At 41.7% G+C, this 22,546-nt stretch overlaps 1 protein-coding gene across 4 annotated transcripts in view; it reads right to left on the bottom strand.

The window, feature by feature from the left end:
* Positions 1–22,546, bottom strand: part of abhd18 (abhydrolase domain containing 18) — a 182,447-nt gene that overhangs the window by 130,573 nt on the left and 29,328 nt on the right. For all 4 annotated transcript variants that reach the window (XM_030369227.1, XM_030369226.1, XM_030369228.1 and 1 more), the window contains exons 4-5: positions 21,015–21,115; positions 1,883–1,958 (exon numbers count right to left, since the gene is read on the bottom strand). In XM_030369227.1, the coding sequence (XP_030225087.1) occupies positions 1,883–1,958; positions 21,015–21,115 (177 nt within the window). The remainder of the gene's footprint in view (positions 1–1,882; positions 1,959–21,014; positions 21,116–22,546) is intronic.

Raw genomic sequence — 22,546 nt, 5'->3', positions numbered from 1 at the left:
TTTGTTTGTTTGTTTGTTTGTTTGTTTGTTTGTTTGTTTGTTTGTTTGTTTGTTTGTTTGTTTGTTTGTTTGTTTGTTTGTTTGTTTGTTTGTGTGTGTGTGTGTTTTCATGTAGGCTATAGATATAGATTGATAGTTTTGGCTTGCTTGCATCCATGAAATATTGTAATGTTATGGCCTAGCTGGCTACTGCACAGCTAGGCCAGCTAGGACATCCCTGAATATTGACGGGTATTTCGCACACTGCCATCTCAATATATAGCCTAACATATACAAATATATCACTGTACTAGACACAAATGTATTTTCCACTAGCTAGTGGTGGTCATTACATTGTAGTGAAACTAGTAAAGACAACACAGCTTTATGTTACGGCGAAACATGGATGCACTGCAGTCTGGTATTTCTGTTCACTGATTGGTTGGACAGCCTTCAAACTTAGTGGTCAAGCAAAGAAGAGGGAGGGGCTCGTTCTGCTTACCTAATAGCCGGAGTGAATAACTAATAACCGGAGTGAATAACTTACACCTCATGCCCACTACCTCCGTCCGTTGACTGATCCCCATTGAATTTGAATGGGGACGGATGCGCAATGCATTGTGGATCCGTCCGTTCCGTTGGAGCCTTCGGCTCCGTCAAAAAGTAGAAAAATGTTCAAATTTTTCGGCAGCGACGGATCCGTCATCCAATCAGATCGCGTATGCAAATTTAAGCACTGTGACGCGACTCGGGCTCTGACGATACTGGAAAGCGGGAAATCTTGCAATGACAACACAACAAGCAGGAAGAAGCGGGAAGAACCCGGCGAAGCGATTTGATTTGCTGACGGATGCCTCTGCAAAGACTACTCCCCCATCCGTCAGCCACACCTTCCCACGTCCTTTGACTGACGGTGCTGTGGGCATGAGGCGTGCGTCATTCAAAAACCGTACAGAATTCCTGCCAAACCGCACGGATTCCGTACGGTTTCCGTGCGGTTTTGCACTTTTACCGCGCCATTCTAGGGCCAGTTAGTGGCCTTCTTGGCTTTCCATACAAAACCTCCCGCCACTTGAACAGTTTCTTCCCCTCTTCAGTTGGGTTCCTTAACAGGTCCGAAGACCACCACCCCCACAGACTGACACTGACTCTGGCACTCATACCCATCACCAATTTGTAAATTCATTTTTAAGTATCTTTTACTTTATCTTTTAATTTATTCTATTTTATCCTATTTTTAATTAATCACTTATGTCCCTGCTTGTTTATATTGTGTTATATATATATCACTGTTTGTTCATTGTTCATTATTATTGTCTTAATGTATGCACCTTATTCACCAAGCCAAATTCCTGGTTGGTGTAAAACCCTTCTTGGCAATTAAATCCTTTCTGATTCTGATTCTGATATAATGCAAGTTCAACCAACATACACTGTATATAATACAGGTTCAACTAACATACACTGTTTATAATACAAGTTCAACTGACTAAACATTGACTATATAATACAGATTCAATTAACTTTCATAATGTGTACTGGTCAAAACTACCACCGAGTATATTTACACCAAAATGGAGCCTACAACATGAATATACAAGTACTAATTGAGATTTGGACAGTGTATTAGAATAAAGTTTTTTTGGTATTTTGGGCGTCCCTCCAACTGATTTGTGAACTCTGTCATGTTGATTAAACAGAATAGGCGTCTTCTCTGCGGAGAAAAAACAAGAATAATCCTTCCTCCCAGAATGATCATGTTGTGATTCAGAGTGTGCAGATAGGAGGAAATTCAATGGTAGGGAAACATTATCAATTGAGGAAGTGTTATTCCCTCCGAAAAAACATACATTTAAAGTAATTTCTTAAGTGCAAGGATTAAATAAAAATAACAAATACATACATGGTCTCCAGTCCCAGCCAAGTGGATGCATACTGGTTTATTTCTCTGCCACCTCTTCGGAACTATGAATTGAAACCTAAATCAGAAAAACACATCAAATACATAACTACTACAAACACATGACTATGGCCCAATGAAACTCTACTTTAGACCTTTATTTTACTTAAGTACAAGTGCCTAAAGGTTAATGGTATTAACGGGTTGTACCATGCAATACTATTCAATTAACGGGAATGAATTACATTTAAAAAAAATGTCTGTGTTGAGACAAATAACCTTTAACACATGAATTCATGATTTCTACTCTGTATAATTTGTTCAAAGTAAAAATAGAAAAGTATGGAGGACTTATTGTGCCACAGAAAGAACTAGAAAATGAATTTCCTGCAGAAAATGCGGTGAGTGCTGTAGTGCAATGTGAGGTTGAAAAGATATTTTTTAATAAAAGTATAGTTTAAGACGTAAAGAGATGTTAAATGGCAAGTGAAGGGATCAAGTGAAGGGATTTGAACTTTGAATTCGAGTCTAAATGGAGTAAACAATGTAAACATGCACACCAATTAAGAAAATGTAAATGGTTGGAAACAAATAAAGTGACCACTGAATGAAAAGCGCAAAGCATTCCGCGGTGCTGTATCTGAGACGTCAAATGTTAATGTTAATTGTTAATGTTAAATGAAATAAATTTCATTTACTATTATTATTATCAAATGTGTGCCTGCGTGTGCGATGATATAATTAAGCAATAGATCACAACAGGCTGTGGTATGTGCTCATTATACCATTGTTAAGGGGGGTTGTTCGGCCCGACGCGCAGTGGAGGGCCGGCGACCCCCTTCACAATGGTATAATGAGCACATATCACTGACTGAAGTGATCTATTGCTTTTATACAACGGTTACTATTATGGCAAAAAAGTCATGGATACACTACATTTAAAAAAAAAAACAAGAAAGTCAAAGTAGCTGTTTTATTAAAGAATACAGAAAAGTAGTCCCTCCTGGCTGCCTTCAAAATGCACGACGGTCGCTATGCAGCACACTTTAGCGTCCCTCCGAGAGAAAGCGCGGCTAGAGCGGTTCGCCGGCAATTTATACTATGGAGCGGTTCACTCACCGCGTGCCTAAGCTTTCGTTAGTCTCTCCATCGCCTTGCTCACTCCCGGAGTAACAACATTTACACCCTCTCCGTCATTCAACATATTTTTAGGCTTCAGTGAACTGCGCTACTGCTTTAATACAACTACTTTTAGAATTTGTTACCGTTTCTACTTCCAGGCGCGGATTGATATGCAAACTTTCACAAAATAATTGGGCATCATAGCAGTTATGTATACGCTCATTATACAACAGTTATGAACCAATCAGATCGCTGGATTTAAGCCACCCGTTGTATAATTAAGCAATAGATCACGACAGGCTGTGGTATGTGCTCATTACACCACTGTTAAGGGGGGGGGGCGTTGTCCGGCCCCGACGCGCAGCGGAGGGCCGGTGACCCCCTTCACAGTGGTATAATGAGCACATATCACTGACTGAAGTGATCTATTGCTTTTATACAACGGTTACTATTATGGCAAAAACGAAAGTCATAGACACACTACATTTAAAAAGACACCAAGAAAGTCGAAGTAGCCGTTTTATTAAAGAATACAAAAAAGTAGTCCCTCCTGGCTGCCTTCAAAATGCACGACGGTTGCTATGCAACGCACTTTAGCGTCCATCCGAGAGAAGGCTCGGCTAGAGCGGTTCGCCGGCAATTTATCCTATGGAGCAGTTCACTCGCCGTGTGCCTAAGCTTTCGTTAGTCTCTCCATCGCCTTGCTCACTCCCGGTGTAACAACATTTACACCCTCTCCATCATCCAACATATGTTTTACTTCGTAACTGTTTCTACTTCCAGGCGCGGAGTGATATGCAAACTTTCACAAAATGATCGGGCGTCATAGCAGTTATGTATACGCTCATTATACAACAGTTAGGAACCAATCAGATCGCTGGATTTAGGCCCCCCGTTGTATAATTAAGCAATAGATCACGACAGGCTGTGGTATGTGCTCATTGGCTGTTTCCCAATGTCAAGGAAGCATGCTCAACGGCCGCCCTTTTAAGGACGCTACGTCATAGAACGCCGACAAGCACTGTTCCAATGTTGAGGGCACTCGAAAGCCGCGCCATTTTTGCGTCCTTTGTTTTTGAGAATTCCGAGATTTTTCAAGGATGCATCGCTGCATCCTAGACGAGCCAAAACTACCCACAATCCTCTGCGTTCACTGGGCGGGTTCTAGAAAATGGCAGCGCAGTACACGTTCAAATGAAGTGAAGTTATGTTTTCAGAAACATTTTGTGCCGTATTGCTTTTTATAGATTCATCATGTTCATGCAAATAATCAAGCCTAAAGACCTGTGCCACTTTTCAAACGTTTTTGCAACTTAATGATACGTTGCTATATTTTGCATGGACGTAGCTGGTGTTAAACACCACTGTCACCAATGTCAATTTACTCGCTCACAAGATGACATTATGTATACCTATTTATGTTTGTGTTGAATCGTTTTTTTTAGGGTCAGCCCAGCAAACGGAGGCTTTTGTGCGCCGGGTGGCGCGCAAACATTTGTTTACCGGTGGAAGGGATAGTGCCACTATCCAATGTTGTAAAATTAATGCACAACCGATCATTTGCAATGTTTGTAATTTTTAATGAACGTATATAATTGTATTTTATATGATATACTTATGTGTTCAAACCACTGGTAGATTGTAGGCATATATGAATGAATGAATCAGATCAGTTAAATAATATATCCAAATAAATACATGTTTATCATCTCTTTCTTTGTCTTTCCACCCGTGCATAATAGTAATCAAAACGTACTGTAAATGTGATGCATGAATTAAGTTCTCAGACAATTTCACTTAGTTTTATAAAAATTGAATGGATATTCCTTTTAATAAAGACGATTCTATCAACCGCAACAAAGCTTTTGTGACTTCCCCAAAGAGGCTCCATGCGAAGGAGACATGACCGCATTCATAACAGACAAAAGTCAAATAAATATCGATCAGTTTGATTGCTGCCATGTTTTATTCATAAGCGCACATGTGTTTACAAGCGGACACGCAGTATTAAAAAGCGGAAGCGGAAGCGCTTCCACACTACCAAGTCGTTCCAAAGTCTGAACGTTACAAACGCTAGGAAGCACTCGAGCTAGCACTCTAGTCTCATCTCCATAGGACGCGACTAGCAAGGACGCGTCCTAGCAAGGCTTCAGCCTTCACTTTGGGAAACAGCCATTATACCACTCTTAAGGGGGGGGGCGTTGTCCGGCCCCGACGCGCAGCGGTGGGCCGGTGACCCCCTTCACAGTGGTATAATGAGCACATACCACTGACTGAAGTGATCTATTGCTTTTATACAACAGTTACTATTATGGCAAAACGAAAGTCATAGACACACTACATTTAAAAAGACACCAAGAAAGTCGAAGTAGCCGTTTTATTAAAGAATACAAAAAAGTAGTCCCTCCTGGCTGCCTTCAAAATGCACGACGGTCGCTATGCAACACACTTTAGCGTCCATCCGAGAGAAGGCTCGGCTAGAGCGGTTCGCCGGCAATTTATCCTATGGAGCAGTTCACTCGCCGTGTGCCTAAGCTTTCGTTAGTCTCTCCATCGCCTTGCTCACTCCCGAAGTAACAACATTTACACCCTCTCCATCATCCAACATATGTTTTACTTTGTAACTGTTTCTACTTCCAGGCGCAGAGTGATATGCAAACTTTCACAAAATGATCGGGCGTCATAGCAGTTATGTATACGCTCATTATACAACAGTTGGGAACCAATCAGATCGCTGGATTTAGGTCCCCCGTTGTATAATTGTATTTATACAACGGGGGGCCTAACTGGTTCCTAATTGTTGTATAATGAGCTATGGTTACCTAAATTATTATAAGCAACTGAAAACGATGCCGGTGTTACACCGAATTCTGCGACCCACCGAAAAGTGTGACCCCAGGGGGCGCTGTTGCATATTTTCTGCAATATGCATGAGATTGAAGCGTAGACAGGTGTGACAAAAACATTCATAAAACATAAGATCTCCCCACAACCATTTACCATTTTATTAAAGGTGCTTAATAAATACATTTAATTGATTTGATTAGCATTTTACAGACCCATACAATGGATAGGGCGTTTAGTACGGTCCTTCACCGTTGCTTCTTTACCCGTAAAAAGCTACAGCCAGTGTTAAATTATGCTGATTTACCTTTGAGAATTTCCTATTATAGGCTACTGTGTGAAATGCTGTTTAGAATTAATTTTAGCATCAAGAAAAGAAAGACCCACCGGAGATCTTATGTTTTATTTATGTTTTTGTTATAATGCACACGTGCATGTTGCAGATAATGTGCAACAGCGCCCCCTGGGGTCACACTTTTCGGTGGGTCGCAGAATTCGGTGTAACACCGATTTGAAACTAAAACTGTGATTCTGAAAAAAGTTAAAATGCTATCGAAATTCCGTTTGGATAGTATTGAAGATACAAGTGTGTAGATTTGTTTAATGGTTTGAACGATGGTAAACGGTTGAAAAAGGATTGAGTTACGATCAGGGGCGTAGCCATCACTTCAAAAGTGAGGGGGACAAATTGTTCAGAGGTCTATTGAGTGATTTATCATCCTCTCGCATTCAGTTGCACCTCTCCCTAGTGGCTACATAACCACAACAGCACAGCACCAGGGGACCGACTTTAGTTCTTTAAAATGATATACTATCAAAATCTAAAGTCAAAATCTAAAGGTGCCAAACTCTGGTTGAGTTGACACAGAATGACCCTCGAGCATCTACAGGGTAAGTAGCCCGATAATTAAGTGCCAAATGAAAACACTGAACACGAAAAGTTCTGTAAAACACCATTCCTGTTTCAAATTATCAGCCCCAAAATGGAATGGAAGTGACAAGGTAACAGGGTAATAAGCCACATAATTTAATTTAATGGCAAGAAGTGACAAGTGAAAGTGACAACAATCAACATATCGACATGAAGATGTTGCTATTTTACATTTGCCGTCGTCAACTATGACAAAACAGATGTGTGAAATTAATCAAGATTAAGACCAGTGGCGGCTGGTCTTAGACTTGATTATAGACAGGGGGTCTATCTATTACTTTGATTTCCTGTATTCTGATGCATGTTGGGGATGGCCACTACCTATTTACCTACTACTCATTCAGATTCATAGCCTACATCCTGACTTGCAGGGCCTGGACAAGCTTATACTGCATATACAGACCTACTTTATGGCCATTCCACCAGCCATTGCTATTTTACCCATTGTTGTTATTCTGATATTGAGACAAATCATGATCACTGTCCTTTAGTGTCCATTTTTGGTGAGTCTCAGGCCCCGTTCACACGAAGCCGAAACAGGCGAAACCGTTACGGTTTCGATCTATCCGGTTTCGAAGTATCTCCGTAAAGACGAAGCCAAGCGAAACCGGGTAGATCTGTAGAAACGCTGTAGTACACATTCCAGGCCCATAAGGGGCGCTGCTTCTGGTACAGAAATCCAGAAGAAATGAAATAAGAAGAAGAGGCGAGCATGCGCATAAAGGCTGCCCTTATGCGCATGCTCGCATGTGATTTCTGAGACTCCGCGGGCTTAAGAGCCATTGGCTAGGAGGTCGAGGGGTGGGGCGATGACGTCATGGTTTGCGGTTTCAGTCGGTTTCAGGCGTACACACGAATCCAAAACGAAACCGGGTAGATTTGAAACCAACTCCGAGGGTGGTTTCAGAAGTTTGCGGTTTCGGTCATCGGATTCACCGGCTTCATGTGTACGGAAGGCCGAACCAGACAAGACCTTTGCGGTTTCGCCATGAAATCGGCTTCGTGTGAACGGGGCCTCAATGTCTATTTCAAATGCAGTTAGAAATATGGAACAATTGCTTCATTTTGTTTATATGCTACAGGCCGAAAGACTAAATGAATATGTAACTTACTTGCTCCACTGACTAAGACAAATGGTATGACCTATACCATGCTTTCTTTAAAACACAAATAATGCAGTAGTCAAATAATATCTGCAAAATAAATAATAAACAAAAAGTCTCTTTGAAATTAAATATATATACTACATATTTAAACATTCATGTCAGTATTTACCTTTTGAACTAAGGGAATCAAAGGCTACAGGCCCTCCTGATTAACTATAGTACAAAATAATATTTTCAGTTCTAGATTTCTTTTAGACCCAAGTAGAAACAATAACATAATACAAATTTAATAATGGTTATATCAACTAAAAAGTAATAAAGTTTCGATGTTGATTATCCTCTACAGTTAAATAACTGTGATGTTAATATTTGTGGCCCTTCTTTGGACCTTCTGGCCACATTTGTTATTCATTTATTAGACTATATGTATTTTTCGAACTTGGAACATGGACTGCAAGGTGCATTCCATTTTCCATGAAAGCAATACTGGTTGCTCCCAGACATGGTGTAATCACATGTCAGTCATGGTCTAGTCACAAATATGTGCAAAACAACCGTGAGCACAAGTTCTCACGGTTGTTGTGCTTACTTTAGAATTAAGTTAAAAAGTATTTTGCAGTAAAACAACTCTTAAGAGTATAATTTATCCAAAAGGTTACTCAAGGAAATGTAACAGAGTAATTGTCACTAGTTACTATTACTATTGCACCTAGCAAGCGATTTAACATAGGTAACAGTTAAAGGCACCCAGTGCAACTTTCGAGGCTTAATAACTCCATACCATTACATACCGACATTCAAGCAGCAAAGATGAGACGTCGTTGTGTGGTGAGAACTGATAGAAAATCGATAACAACAACAATGCCGCCTTTTTCTTTATTTTTTGTAACCTACAATAAATAAAGCAGGCTTCCAGTCAATGGAAAAATGGCTTCTCCCCACCGGCGATTGTTGTTGTTTACGATTTTCTATCAGTTCTCACCACACAGCGACGTCTCATCTTTGCTCCTTGAATGTCGATATGTAATGGTATGGAGTTATTGAAACTTACTACGTGTAAAAAAGACTAGAAATTGAATGTTTATTTTTCATTGAATGTTTACATAAAGTTGCACTGGGTGCCTTTAACAATTGTTAACCAGCTTAACTTGATATATTGACATCTATTAGTCAGTCATCTTTTAGCTATACAACATGCAACAGCATTACTCAACTTACACGGTTTGTTTGGAGAAAACAAGGTAAAGTTTTTTGTCTCTTGGCTGCTGGTTTGCTGAACATGCTTGAAACAGATCTGAATCTATTGAAAGTACAACACGATAGCAGTGTGTGCCACCTGGCTCCACCTGCTCATGGTGCGTTCAAAGGCGGCTCGGAAAAACGTGTTTCCACGTGTTAAAAATGAATTGAATGGTTGTAATGGCTGTAAAAAGTGCGGGGGGACAGAGGGTGCTGATACGGGAAGTGCGGGGGACATGTCCCCTGCGTACCCCGCGTCCGCTACGCCCATGGTTACGATGTCATAAGAAGTAGGTGTATCAGAATGGGCAGACGTCTTCAATGAAAACAGCTGAAAACAAAGCGGTATGAAACTTAAACTGTGATCCTGAAGAAAGTTCAAATGATATCGAAATTCCGTTTAGATATTATGGAAGATACAAGTGTGTAGATTTGTTAAATGGTTTGAACGAAGATAAACGGTTGAAAATTGATTTAGTTACGCAGGGGTTGACAAGGTTTCAAAAGCACTTAACCATCGAGCAAGTACAGGTCAGTCCACCGTTTCAACCTATTAAAGGTATCGACCAGTTATATGTAGACCTGCACGCTTTCATCTGAATTTTATGCAAATGTAAATAACTAAATGTCCAAGATAGTAGCAAAAATATGTATTTTTTAACTTTCACGTTTTTCTAAGTCTAACTAATCACAATCACGTTTATAGTAGTGTTGTCACGATCAGTGTTGGGCAAGTTACTTCAAAAGCGTAATGCATTATTTATTACTTGTTACTGTCATTTCAAAGTAATTAGTTACATTACAGTATTACTGTCTTTGAATTGTAAGGCATTACACTACTTTTACATTACTTTTGCATTACTTTCACCAAAATAACAGGAAATATGGATTTGGTGTTCTCAATAGATCTTCTTGTGTTCAATGCTGCTCATTACACAGCAGGAGGTGATCTGGTTGGCATAATGACTGAGCTAGGCTTAAGGCCAACAAATGTACAATATAATGGTCGCAGTTATGGCTCATGGTGCAATACATTTTATGATATAAATACTGTATCTTTAGGTATTGAAATCAATACAGATTGTAAAAAGAAAGTCATGACAAGATACACATCCCTTTTTACATTTCTATCCCTTTATTTTCTTTCATTCACAGAGAATTCATAGCATAATGAATGACATAGCTAGACCTACATAATGGCTATGGCCATAGCCATAGGTCCCCCCCCCCCCCTGTCAACCACTCAGCGCAGCATAAACTTGGGCAGTGAGACGGAAGCCAGTAGCGCAGCTTTGGATTCAATTGTAGTGTAACAGACTGTTCTGCGTTTAGTTTGGAAAAGGAGGTGTGTCCCTCGTGAGTTAGCCGTAGGGGGGAAGTTCGGGGAAGTGTTACGGCTGATGTGTTGTGTGGTTGTGTCTGAGATTAAAGTGAAGCAGAGTTGGCTGCTGAACACACTATCTCGTCTCCGGTCCCGTTCATTGTTTTCTATAATACTACAGTATAGGCGAACCCAGAACGCTTGGCTACAGTAGCATACCCATCTCACAAATGTAGAGTCCGACTCTGCTACATGTGTTCTGATTGAAGTCAATTTATCTTTTTCCTGAGAAACCTTTAAGTAATTTATTGTAAAGACCATGTTTAGTTGCAAAATTTGGCCACTGGATTATCTGTTTATGGTGGTTTAATGAGATGAGATTCAACTTTGTGGACAAAAATCACAAAGGTAAAATTTCTTTTTTGGTTTTTAAAAGAAAAGTTTTAGTCCCAGAATGATATGGTTTAGATCAGGGCAGCCCCATTTGGGGCCCGCGGGCCACACTTGGCGGCTTACCCACTGTATATATACATTATTGTTTTCCACCATCAGCGCTCGCTCTCATTGAATATTATTGATTGGTGCACTTCCATTCCTGACCATAGAATAACATTGTGACACATTGATGGTAGGGTAGCGCTGTTGAGCTCCTATCCTATTGCGCTCCAATCCGAAGTGACAGCGAGTAAGTGAGAGGATGCAAGGATGGAGCGGCAGTGGCACACAGACAAACGAAAAATCAAAAAATGTTGGGAACATGATTATTTATTTACCGAGGCCGATTCCAACGCAATATGTCTGGTATGTAAGCAGAAGGTCGCTGTTTTAAAGGAGTACAACATTCGTCGTCACTGTGAAACTAAGGATTTTCCCCAGTTCGCAAAATACACAGGCGAGGACCGAAAGGTAAAGGCAGCAAACTTGCTAATGAAGCTAGACACACAGCAGCAAACTTTACTTCAGCCGTCCACTGCACAAGAAAATGCCACCCTTGCAAGTTATCTCATTAGCAACATCATTGTCAGAAGTGGACACGCTTTTGCTGCGGGTGATTTTGTAAAAGAGTGTCTGACAGTTGCTGCTGAAGCTGTGTGTCCAACTCAGAAGCGGTATTTTCTCAAATAAGTCACGGAACACGGTAACCCGCCACGTTGAGGACATGGCCGAAGACGTTCGGGGCCAGGTAGCCCAAAGAGCAGGTCGGTTTTCTGCCTTCTCCATCGCATGCGATGAAAGCAACGACATATCTGACTCAGCACAGTTGCTGGTGTTTTTGCGGGGCGTCAATGAGGACTTTGAAGTGTGCCAAGAACTAGCGGGCCTTGAAACACTTTTTTTTTTTTTAACCTTTATTTTTCCAGATAAAACATTAAGAACAGTTTCTTATTGACAATATTGATCTAACACTGAAAGGGACGACAAGAGGTATCGATATTTTTATGGCAGTGCAGCAAGTTATGGACAAGAACGGTTTGAAGTGGGAAAACCTATCTGGCATCACGACTGATGGAGCCCCGGCCGTGGTCGGTAAGGGAGCAGGCCTAACTGCACTTGTGTCGGACAAAGTCCATGAGTGTATCATTGCATTTTGCATCAGGAGCGACTGTGCTCTAAGAATATCGGCCTAAAGAACGTGATGCAGGATGTCGTTGGCATTGTCAATAATATTCGCTCAAAGGCGCTCTCACACCGTCAGTTCAAAGCTGTTGTTGATGAGATGGATGCCCAGTATGGTGATGTATTGTACCACCAGGAAGAGCGGTGGCTGAGCCGCGGGAAAGTTTGATGACGTTGCTTTGAGCTGCGTGAGGAAATCAGGGTGTTTCAACCCACAAAGAAGAACAGCATCCAAGTGCCCTCGGACAATCACTGGCTTGCAGATCTGGCCTTTCTTTTGGACATCACAGAGCTGCTGAATATCCTCAATCTTCAGCTTCAAGGGAGAGAAGACTGTAAGACTATGTCAGCTGTAAGACTATGTCAGAGCCTTCAAGCAAAAGCTCCAGTTGCTTAGCAGACATCTTTTAACAGGTGAGATCTAACTTGAATATGTTATTGAACACAAAACAATGTAGTAAGCTTGTTATTGATCACTACCATGTTATTATATCTGTTACATACATTGTTTGTGGAGAATAAATGTTCTATTTAAATCTAGGCATTATATCCAATAACAGTAGCAGTATTTGTTTTTAATACTGCAGCCATAAACACAAAAAAATAAGTTTTTTTCTCATTTGATTGATGTTTGGTATTTAATTGAAAATCAAATGAACAACCTTGCATCTTACATTGCTACTTTTGTCTTTGTGTCTGTACATTTAGGAAATGTGGCACATTTTCCCAGCCTCAGAGAAGTTGGGTTGATGGAGGAAGACACACCAAAATACTGCAACATTCTCAGCGATCTTATTTTTTTAACATTAATGTGAAGCACAATAAACAGTGTCATTCATTTTTCAAAATGACCTTGTGATAGTTTTGATTTTGCACATGCATGCTATTTATCAGGGATGCAAACAGGTGAAGGGTCAAAAAAGTGAGTACATCGCGGCGACTTGCCGATCCCACATGAGACCACGGAAGGGGCGCAATGATGAAAAGGGCCAAAGATTTCTACTCCATTCTTTATTGAATTGTAAACATATTGGCAATAGCTAGAGTAACGGATTAATACAACAAACAAAACAACATTTTCATTGTCATTTTGACAGAATTACTTCTTTTTTTTTGCCACCAGGATCTCGAGTGCCCGACGCCTTTGTTTGGCCGCATGCTTCATTCTTGCCCTCTTTTCGGCTTCGAGTGCAGCCCTTTTACTGTCCTCTGCAGTTTGTGCTTTCTCGTACCCATATTCTTTAGCCCTCTCCATTGCTGAAATCCGGTTCCTTTGGCGTCTAGCCGCATCCCTTGCCCCAGCAGACTTGATGTTTTGACACAGCCTTTGATCCAATTTCCCATATTTTGGATCCTCCCTCTTAAAAATTTGAGTGGTGGACATGTTGCCTGATTTTAGTGTGTATTTAACAGTTTGGAATGCATTAAATGTAGGGATAGCCATGTTGCTGCTCTTTGTGTCAATAATGTCCCCCATAAGGTTGAAGGAGGCCTCCACCAATGTGCCATGAAAGATGGAGAGGGCGGCTTTCACGACTTTGCTCAATGCAGGGAACTTTTGAGAATTGAAGACCTTGGCCAACCAAGTGACCATGTCCTCTCCCTCACTGAATGAGGCCAAATCTGGAGACACACTGTACCCCACTATTTCGAGGTGGACATCACTTTCAGGGTCTGTGAAGTGTTGAAGGTTGGTGGCCAGCTTCTTCAAATGGATCACAGCTTGCGAGTGACCTCTGAGGATGGGGTCTACAGCAGAGAGGGATTGTAGGATGGGGTTCTCCAAAGGTAGTTTATTTTGTAGATATAGGCCAGGTCTGAAACATGTGGGCCTAGTCCATGGTGAACCAAATTGCAAATTTTAAGTCCTAGTTAATTTCATTCAACATTTACTACCTGAATGGTTTTTACTTGACCTCCCTACATTAGATAGAATCTGACTAAAAGAGTCACTAAACAATAAAGCTTAATGCACAACAGTTTCGACCGCCTGTTTCATTCATCATGTAACACACAAGACCGGAAACCATAGCAACGCCGGTAAACAAACCCTGAGAAGCCCAATCCCTGTGAGCTCCCCGCGCTACGGCCATCCGGAGGCACAGAGCTTTTGGCTGTGATATTATATATACAATTATATCATACTATTATATATAGAGCTCCGGGAGTCGCATACGGCAACAATCACTTTCTCCTCCATGCTGCAGTTCACCCCGGACTGCACTGCACTGAGTTTGACAGTTAAACGCTGATTGACTGTTACGTTACACATGTCACTCAGTGGCCACGCTGTTGAATGCTGATTGGCTGTCATCACACGAAATTCGCGTCAGTTTAAATATTTCAAGTCGAGCGAATTTGTCGCGCCACAAATCCTCATGAACGCGCTCGCCTGTCCACGGCGAAAGTATGGTGTGACAAATCAAAACTTATCGCCGGTTTTCCCTCGCAAAAAAATTGCCCGATACGCCTCACTACGCACACATCGCAAGCTTTCACGTTCCCTAGGCCTAGATTACCTACGCCACACTTAATTGGTAACGGTGTTATCTCTAACTATGCAGGTCTATACGCTAGCTAACATCAGCTCAAGTTAACTGATATCATGGATGAAAATGACCAGTCATCCGATGTTCAATACCAGGACATAAATCCCAAAAAGGCGGAGAGAAACGGGGGGAAATTTCCTGTGTGGCCATCAGTTTGATTGATATCGGCCTTCCTTCATTTTTTATCTAAAAAAAAACGGGGACAGAGTTTATTTTTATTTTCCCGGGGATAGGCAACCAAAAGCTGCGACTGTCCCCTGAAACCGGGAACGTCTGGTCACTCCATCATGGATACTTCCAAGACAAATAATATTCATGTTAAACTTTCAGCAAAAGACTGCAACCTTACCTTAAGCTCTCATTCCTTACTTTCAGAAACCGGTTGAAATTTTTGAAATTCCCCAACCATTCAGGAGTTACGGTACATAGAAGCTCACGTTACAAATACTTCAGGTGCTGGTGAATCTTGTCTCTGTGATTTTACGGTAGTTCTGCGGAAGTGGTGTGGGCTACCGTAATGATTAATATACGGGCGCAAGCTCTATTTCTCCGCTTGATAGTTTTTGAACGATCTAGATAGCAGAAACCATAGCAGAAACGGTTAGTTACGGGAATGAGGAGTGCGCATGCGCACGAAAGGTCCGGCGCAAATTAGACACCCCCCCCCCCCCCCCCCCCCCCCCAAACAAAAACTCCTTGGATCTGCATGAACCACACAAGTGACCCATTTGGCCGTCAAAAAAGTGAGTCTCACTTAAAAAGTGAGCTGTTTGCATCCCTGATTTATACCCATATTTAACTTAATATACTGAAACATTTAAATTTTGGCCCTCCAGAGGGAAGAATTTGGGCACCCCTGGTTAAGATTGTCGGAATTGGTGGAGGCTCAACTTTCATATAATGTATAGTTTGTGCAGGTCCAATTTCGTTAAAAAGATCGCTATTGCTGTGCATGTGTACACTTATGAAACCCCAAACCGTGTTCTTGCATTTGCATATGACTTTAAATGATTCTTTTGACTTTCCTTGGTAATTTGATTTAATCTAAAGTACTTCCAAACCGCACTCCTCCATCACTACTCCATCTACCTTTTCTACCTAAAACGTTCGCGGCGGCGCTGCACTTGAGATGGTAGCTGTATTGGCTAAACTTGAGCTAAGGCCCCCGTCCACACGAAGCCGATTTCATGGCGAAACCGCAAAGGTCTTGTACGGTTCGGCCTTCCGTCCACACGAAGCTGGCGAATCCGCTGACCGAAACCGTAAACTTTTTCGGTGGTTACAAATCTACCCGGTTTCGTTTTGGATTCGTGTGGACGCCTGAAACCGACTTAAACCGTAAACCATGACGTCATTGCCCCACCCCTCGACCATCTAGCCAATGACTGTTAAGCCTGCGGAGTCTCACCCTTTATGCACATGCTCGCCTCTTCTGGATTTCTGTAGCAGAAGCAGCGCCCCTTATGGGCCTGGAATGTGTACTACAGGGTTTCTACAGATCTACCCGGCTGTGCTTGACTCCTAGCCTGGCAAGCCAGACCCATATCGGAAAGATATTGGGTCTGGTCTCGTACGGTGGCAGTGTGGGCGGGATAAACGGTTGTCTTTCAAGTTCCCTCTGCACGCAATAGGATAGCGCTACAACCAATCAGAGCAACGAAGAAGGTGACGTAGTCAGAGCGACGGAAATTTCCATGGGGAAGTGTTGCGAATGGTGGATTGAGATAATGGTGACCAACGACTGTTGCCGTTTTTGCCAGAATAACCTGAGAATTGCGGGCGTGCTTGTACATTCATCGAACATCTTCGAAAGACAGAAAAAAAGTAGCATTGCCGGGAGATTGATGCATGTTGGCGTGACGGTATTGGCCACACCGGCAAAGTCTTTTACCGTATCCGGTCGGCAAAACTCAGAATACATCTGTCTTTTCCAGTACAGACTTCAGCGCAGTTCTTTGTTAATTTCTCAAAGAAAATGATAACTTCAAGTCTTGAAGAGTTGCGGCCAAAGCCGAGTCGAAAGATAGCTGTTCGCAAGCAGCAGCAGCCATTAGTGTTTACCTCTAACACGGAACCGTCGCAGCTCTGTCGTCAGCTCTTCGTGTGGACGGGGCCTAAAACCGTCACAAAGAGCATTGAGACTATTGCCGAATCACTGCCAGAGACCGCACTGCGAGTGAGTGACAGGAGGCGGGGCTATGTTCGCGCTGTAGCGCTGTGTATCTGTTAAGGTACGGCCACACTGCTCACGCGTTGGCGTTGAAAATCGGCATTTTTGCATAGGGAACCATTGGTGTATGCGCGTAGACGCGCTTTAAAGCGGTGTGTTAGTGGCGTTAGACGCGGCATATACACATAATGACGCACGTAAACGCACCAACGCGCCCAATGCACCAACGCGCAAAGTTAAAAAATGTAACTTTTGACGCGCCTACGCGTGACGCTTAGCCGCGATAGCCAACCAGCGTGGAGCTTGATCCGACGTCACTGGCAGAGAGTAAAGGCATGGCCACACTGCACACGCGTTGGCGTTGAAAATCGGCATTTTTGCATAGGGAACCATTGATGTAGGCGCGTAGACACGTTGCACGTGTTAAAGCGAGCGTTAGTGGCGTTAGACGCGGCATACGCACGTAATGACTCACGTAGACGCACCAACGCGCCCAATGCACCAACACGCAAAGTTAACATTTTTTAACTTTTGATGCGCCTACGAGTGACGCTTAGCCGCGTTAGCCAACCAGCGTGGAGCTTGACCTGACGTCACTGGCAGAGAGTAACGAGTGACGCTTGCACAGAAGCATATGGCGGACATCTTTCTTTATTCTGGGTGGAAATAGTAACATAGTTACGCCATTAAAAGCGTTTATGTAAACATTTTTAGCGAGAAATGTGCATTTTACTTTCATAATGTTCGCTCGGTGAATGTGAAGGATGTTTGGTTAATAGTTATGACGAAGAGGGAACACTCCATTCTCTTGCATGGACAGCGTCTTTGGTTGCTAAGCAACCTCAATTTCTTTGGCGGACTATTTCTCTGCTGATCAACACTACGAATGCTGGAAACACACCAGACACACCATGTGAAGTTATTTAACCCGATTATTGTTATTTATGTCCGAGATATTTTAATCTAACCCGATCTAAGCTCTAGCATGCACCCAAACACGGCGCGTTTGGGTTTCCTACTTCCGACTCCTAAATCCAGCGCAGCCACAGGCGCGTTGAACCATTAATGTGAAACACAATGATCAAGCGTCAAATTAGGCGCGTTATGCACGTTTTATTAACGCGAGTAAAGGCCCAAACACACCGGCGCCGACGCAGCGGCGCGCATTTCACGCGTAACAGATCTACCAACTTAGTTTGTAGGGCACTTTTTTAATTTACTGTCATTTCTTTTTATTTTATATTGTGCAATTATTCATCTACTGCGTCAACAATCTTCATAAGTGCAGGAGTCCTTCTATTAGGCCTTTTTAGTATATAGTGCAGTCACCTTTTTAAGACAATTGTTATTGTGTGTATTTATTGTATTGAGCTACTGGATGACTTTATTGGTCCCCATTGGGACCAATAAAGTAGCTATCTATCTATCCATCTATATAGCCTTAACATAGTCACACATTTACATGTATGTGATCCATTTTAATAGAACACAAGCTCTTTTAAATTTTATTTATTTATTTCAACAGAACAAAGAATTGTTGCCAGACAGAGGGTGGCTGCCCTTCTTCTGCTGCGCCGTAGGCGGGCAAGGAGAACCCGAAGGGTTTGGGTGCACCCCATCAATGAACGGAGACAAGAACAGAGGGTATACCACAATCTGGTCCAGGAGCTCCATGCAAATCTGGAGATGCATGCATGTAAATGTGTAGCTATGTTAAGGCTATATAGCTGGATAGATAGATAGCTACTTTATTGGTCCCAATGGGGACCAATAAAGCCATCCAGTAGCTCAATACAATAAATACACACAATAACAATTGGCCTTAAAAGGTGACTATATACTAAAAAGGCTTAATAGAAGGTCCTGCACTTATGAAGATTGTTGATGCAGTAGATCAGGGGTGCCCAACCAGTCGATCGCCGATAGATCCCAAGTCGACCGCGAGGGGTGAAGAAAAAAAAAAAAAAAGTAAAAAAAAATAATAATAATAATAACTTGCGCGGGACATATACGCGCGGTAGCGCATGCACTGTCAACAGTAGTTGAACGCCGTCAAAAGTAGTTACGCAGTCCTAAACGTTGGCATGGCTGAGGGGAAACGAGTTAAGACCTACCATTTTCACCCTGAGTGGGAGGAAGATAATATTGATTATTGTTGAGAAGACGCCGTGTGCAGAAGGAATGAAAAGGTAGGTTTGCAATGTTGACACTAGGCTGGTAGATCTCGGGAGGTTGGCTACTTGAAAAGTAGATCTTGGTTCAAAAAAGGTTGGGCACCCCTGCAGTAGATGAATAATTGCACAATATAAAATGAATAAGAAACGACAGTAAATAAAACGATAAAGTGCCCTACAAACTAAGTTGGTAGATCTGCTGCTTGAAAACATACTTTCACTGTGCAGATTATACATTTTTCAAATTACCCAGCCAAAAAAGATGGAAAATAAATAAACTAGGCTACAATAGGCTATTCACCCATGGCACTTAGTCTATTTGTTGCGGTTGATCGACAGGTGACTTCCTGATTTTACACTGCAGCGCGACCGTCGCGCCGCTTCCTGTTGGTGCTAGGGGCGGCTTTTGACGCGCGTGAAATGCACGCCGCTGCGCGTCGGCGCCGGTGTGTTTAGGCCTTAACTCGCTGTCCGAGAGAAGAGAAGCGCGCTGATCAATAGCAAATATATCTATTTTGTGTGATTTTACGGAAGAAAATGGTTGCTTTGCAGTTTTTAGAAACTCTTCAATATATATGAATATATATGAACAAACCCTAAAAAATGCACTTGCCCTTTCGGGCAACCAGAAATAATCTCAATTTGCACAAATATTATTTTTAGTTGCCCCGGGCAAGCGGGCAACCGTTAGTGTCAACCCCTGAGTTACGTTACCTCTACAGTTGAAGTACCAGAGGACTAACATGCAGTTGAAGTAACATGCAGTCTTTGACTGCATGTTAAAAAAAAAGATAATATTTTAAAAGTAGAATATCTTAAAAAGTATAAAATATTTAAAAAATCTGAAAAGAAGCGCGCGATTCCAAGCTATTCTGAATATTTTACAATTTGAATGGAGTCTCTAGGTGACTTTAGACATTTAGAAAGTAAGAATAAAACCTAAGAAGAACAATAGTTGAGCGCTGCATGCAGCACTCACCTAATGAATGAGTAAGTAGACTGTTTTGATAACGAATACATAAACACATAGTTGTTAGCAACGATAAGAGTGACTACATGTTATGGGGAACATGACGAGCACGGCCTAATGCATACATCTTAGTAGACATCAGTAAATTACAATATGTTTGGTCGAGGTCGGATTCAAACAGTAGATCTCCTGCACAATATTTTTGGGCATTGTCTGAACAAATGAGGCCCATGAAAGTATCACCAGCAGGGGCAGAATCTTCAAACTCATTCATTGACAAATGGTAAACTTGGTTAGTATGGTAAAATGGCACTGGTATGCCATTAAAGCATGATTAACAGTTATGTTCGGACTCGAACCAGTGGATTACAAGGACTTGATAAATGATTTAAATTAATGTACATTCTAGAAAGCAGGAGTCTTACATAGTTGGGGGAAGTGGTGAGCTTGGTAAATATTGTAAAATGACATTGTATGCCATAAAAGGAGGTTTATCAGAAGTAAACCGCTCAAAATCCTCATGATGTTGAATTTCCCCCTAGGGATCAATAAAGTAATTATCTATCTCTATTTATGAAACTTAACTCTAAGACAAACTGTTGCAACATGTATTTCATAACATTTCTGACAATAGTTTGTTTCAGGTCATCTTCCTCATGCTCTACCACTGCCCTCCATGGACATAGAATTGGCCACGGGCATCTGAGACTTTATTTAGAGAAGGAGCCGTATTCAATGCGTGGAGGAAATGGTGAGCTTGGTAGGTATGGTAAAATGGCATTTGTATGCCATAAAAACAGGTAAACCGGATGAAAACATTTATAAACCATCACTACCCATATTTCAAAAGTAAACAGTGGCAGAATCCAGTCAAAACAACTTTTGAGAAATGATATGTGTACCCCTTTAAGGCCCAGCCTGCATTGGAGAAGGGCCAATGCAGAGATTCAGGAGGGGGTAGACCAATATAATTACTATCTTCATCCATATATCATTTATTGGCAGAATAGGAGTTACCTTGCTTAACAGCCTCTGGTGGCAGAATAGGAGTTACCTTGCTTTAACAGCGTCTGGTGGCAGAATAGGAGTTACCTTGCTTTAACAGCCTCTGTTGGCAGTATTCCAGGCACCAAGTGTTCCATAGGAGAAATGAAGTACCCATTATGGATATGACAGTCGAAGTGGTCTTCTCTCTTTGAGGAGTAGCAACAAAGTACATCAATGGTTAACATATGACAGTTGGTGAATATTAGATGTATTTTCAACATTTTAGGTCTAATAATAGAGTCCATGGCCAATGAGTCTGTGGTCACTTGATGAAAACATACATTAGGAAGCGATTATTTGTCAACAGAAACTGATAAAACCAAATATCCCAGTCAAGAAGGCCTGCCTGAAAAGCAGCCTTAGAGTATCACTTCATTCACATACGTTGAGCTTCAAGAAAGACCTTACATGTTTGTTCATTGGGTTTATTGGCGAGTAAAAACACAATACTACACATCCTATGTGGATGCCGTATTTGTCTATCGTCAGTGGTGATAAAGACATGAGGTGGTAACGATATTAAGCAGAACCTCATCGTATGCCACCAAGGTAATTGGACAATTAATGACTGCTTCACCTGCATGCATTCAATGATTTATAATTGAATGATACACAATACACAATACATACACAATATCTAGCACACACAACTAGATATTGGCCTATCCGATATTCAATCTGTATCGCCAACGTATATGTTTGCCGATATGAGCAGATATGAAAACTTTTGAAATGGTGTTGATTTATTAGCATAATCACCTCTTTATAAATCCTCTAGGGTGGTGGCTCAACCTCTTTACAGAGCACATCTGTATGAACACTGCCAACACTAGTAGTTTTACATCCTGTTCTGTGTGAAGGTGAGCAGCTCAAACAGCCCCGACCCTCAAACAGGTCATTGATTCCTCAACTCTGGGTTTAATGCGATGCTGCTGGGGCCCGAAGCACGGCTGGAGGGTGAGATCACATGGAGCCCCCCACCAGAATACCATAGTATATATTAATATTTATACAACGGGGGACCTAAATCCAGCGATCTGATTCAGTAGGGCCGAGCTCTTCGAGTGGCCAACGACGTGCGTCGCGACGTAGGTCGCATTGGTCGCGAAGTAGGTCGCATTGGTCGCTGTGTTGGTCGCTCGTCTGGCTGCCGTTTTCTCGTCTGGCTGCCGTTTTGGTCGCTGGCTGGCTCGGTCGCTCAAAGTCTATGGGCGGTCCTTAATCAGTTAATTTGCATGTTATTAACGTTTTTTTTGCGATAGTTGAAGGACCAGAAAGCCATGCTCTCTGGCGAAAGCTACCTACAGCTCTTTATTGCTAATATTGTTTTAATATTTTTATATTGAAGTACAGTTTAAAATGATGAAATCGTTGGTCTATCAGTATCAATAAAATACATAAGTTGTAATTTGGGGCGTATTCAAATAATTTATTTAATTTTATTTTATATCTTATATATAGCCTATATATTTGTTTTGTTAAATGTCATTGAGCCTAATAAGGTATATTATGCACAAAGTTCTTCGTTATTGAGCGATATACTTTAATATAAGAGGAATAGTTTGAAATCAATGCTA

This window comes from Gadus morhua, chromosome 10, assembly GCF_902167405.1.
Source record: "Gadus morhua chromosome 10, gadMor3.0, whole genome shotgun sequence".
Classification (NCBI taxonomy): domain Eukaryota; kingdom Metazoa; phylum Chordata; class Actinopteri; order Gadiformes; family Gadidae; genus Gadus; species Gadus morhua.
The sequence above is the reverse complement of the archived record's forward strand: the minus strand, read 5'-3'. Positions and strand labels throughout refer to the sequence as shown.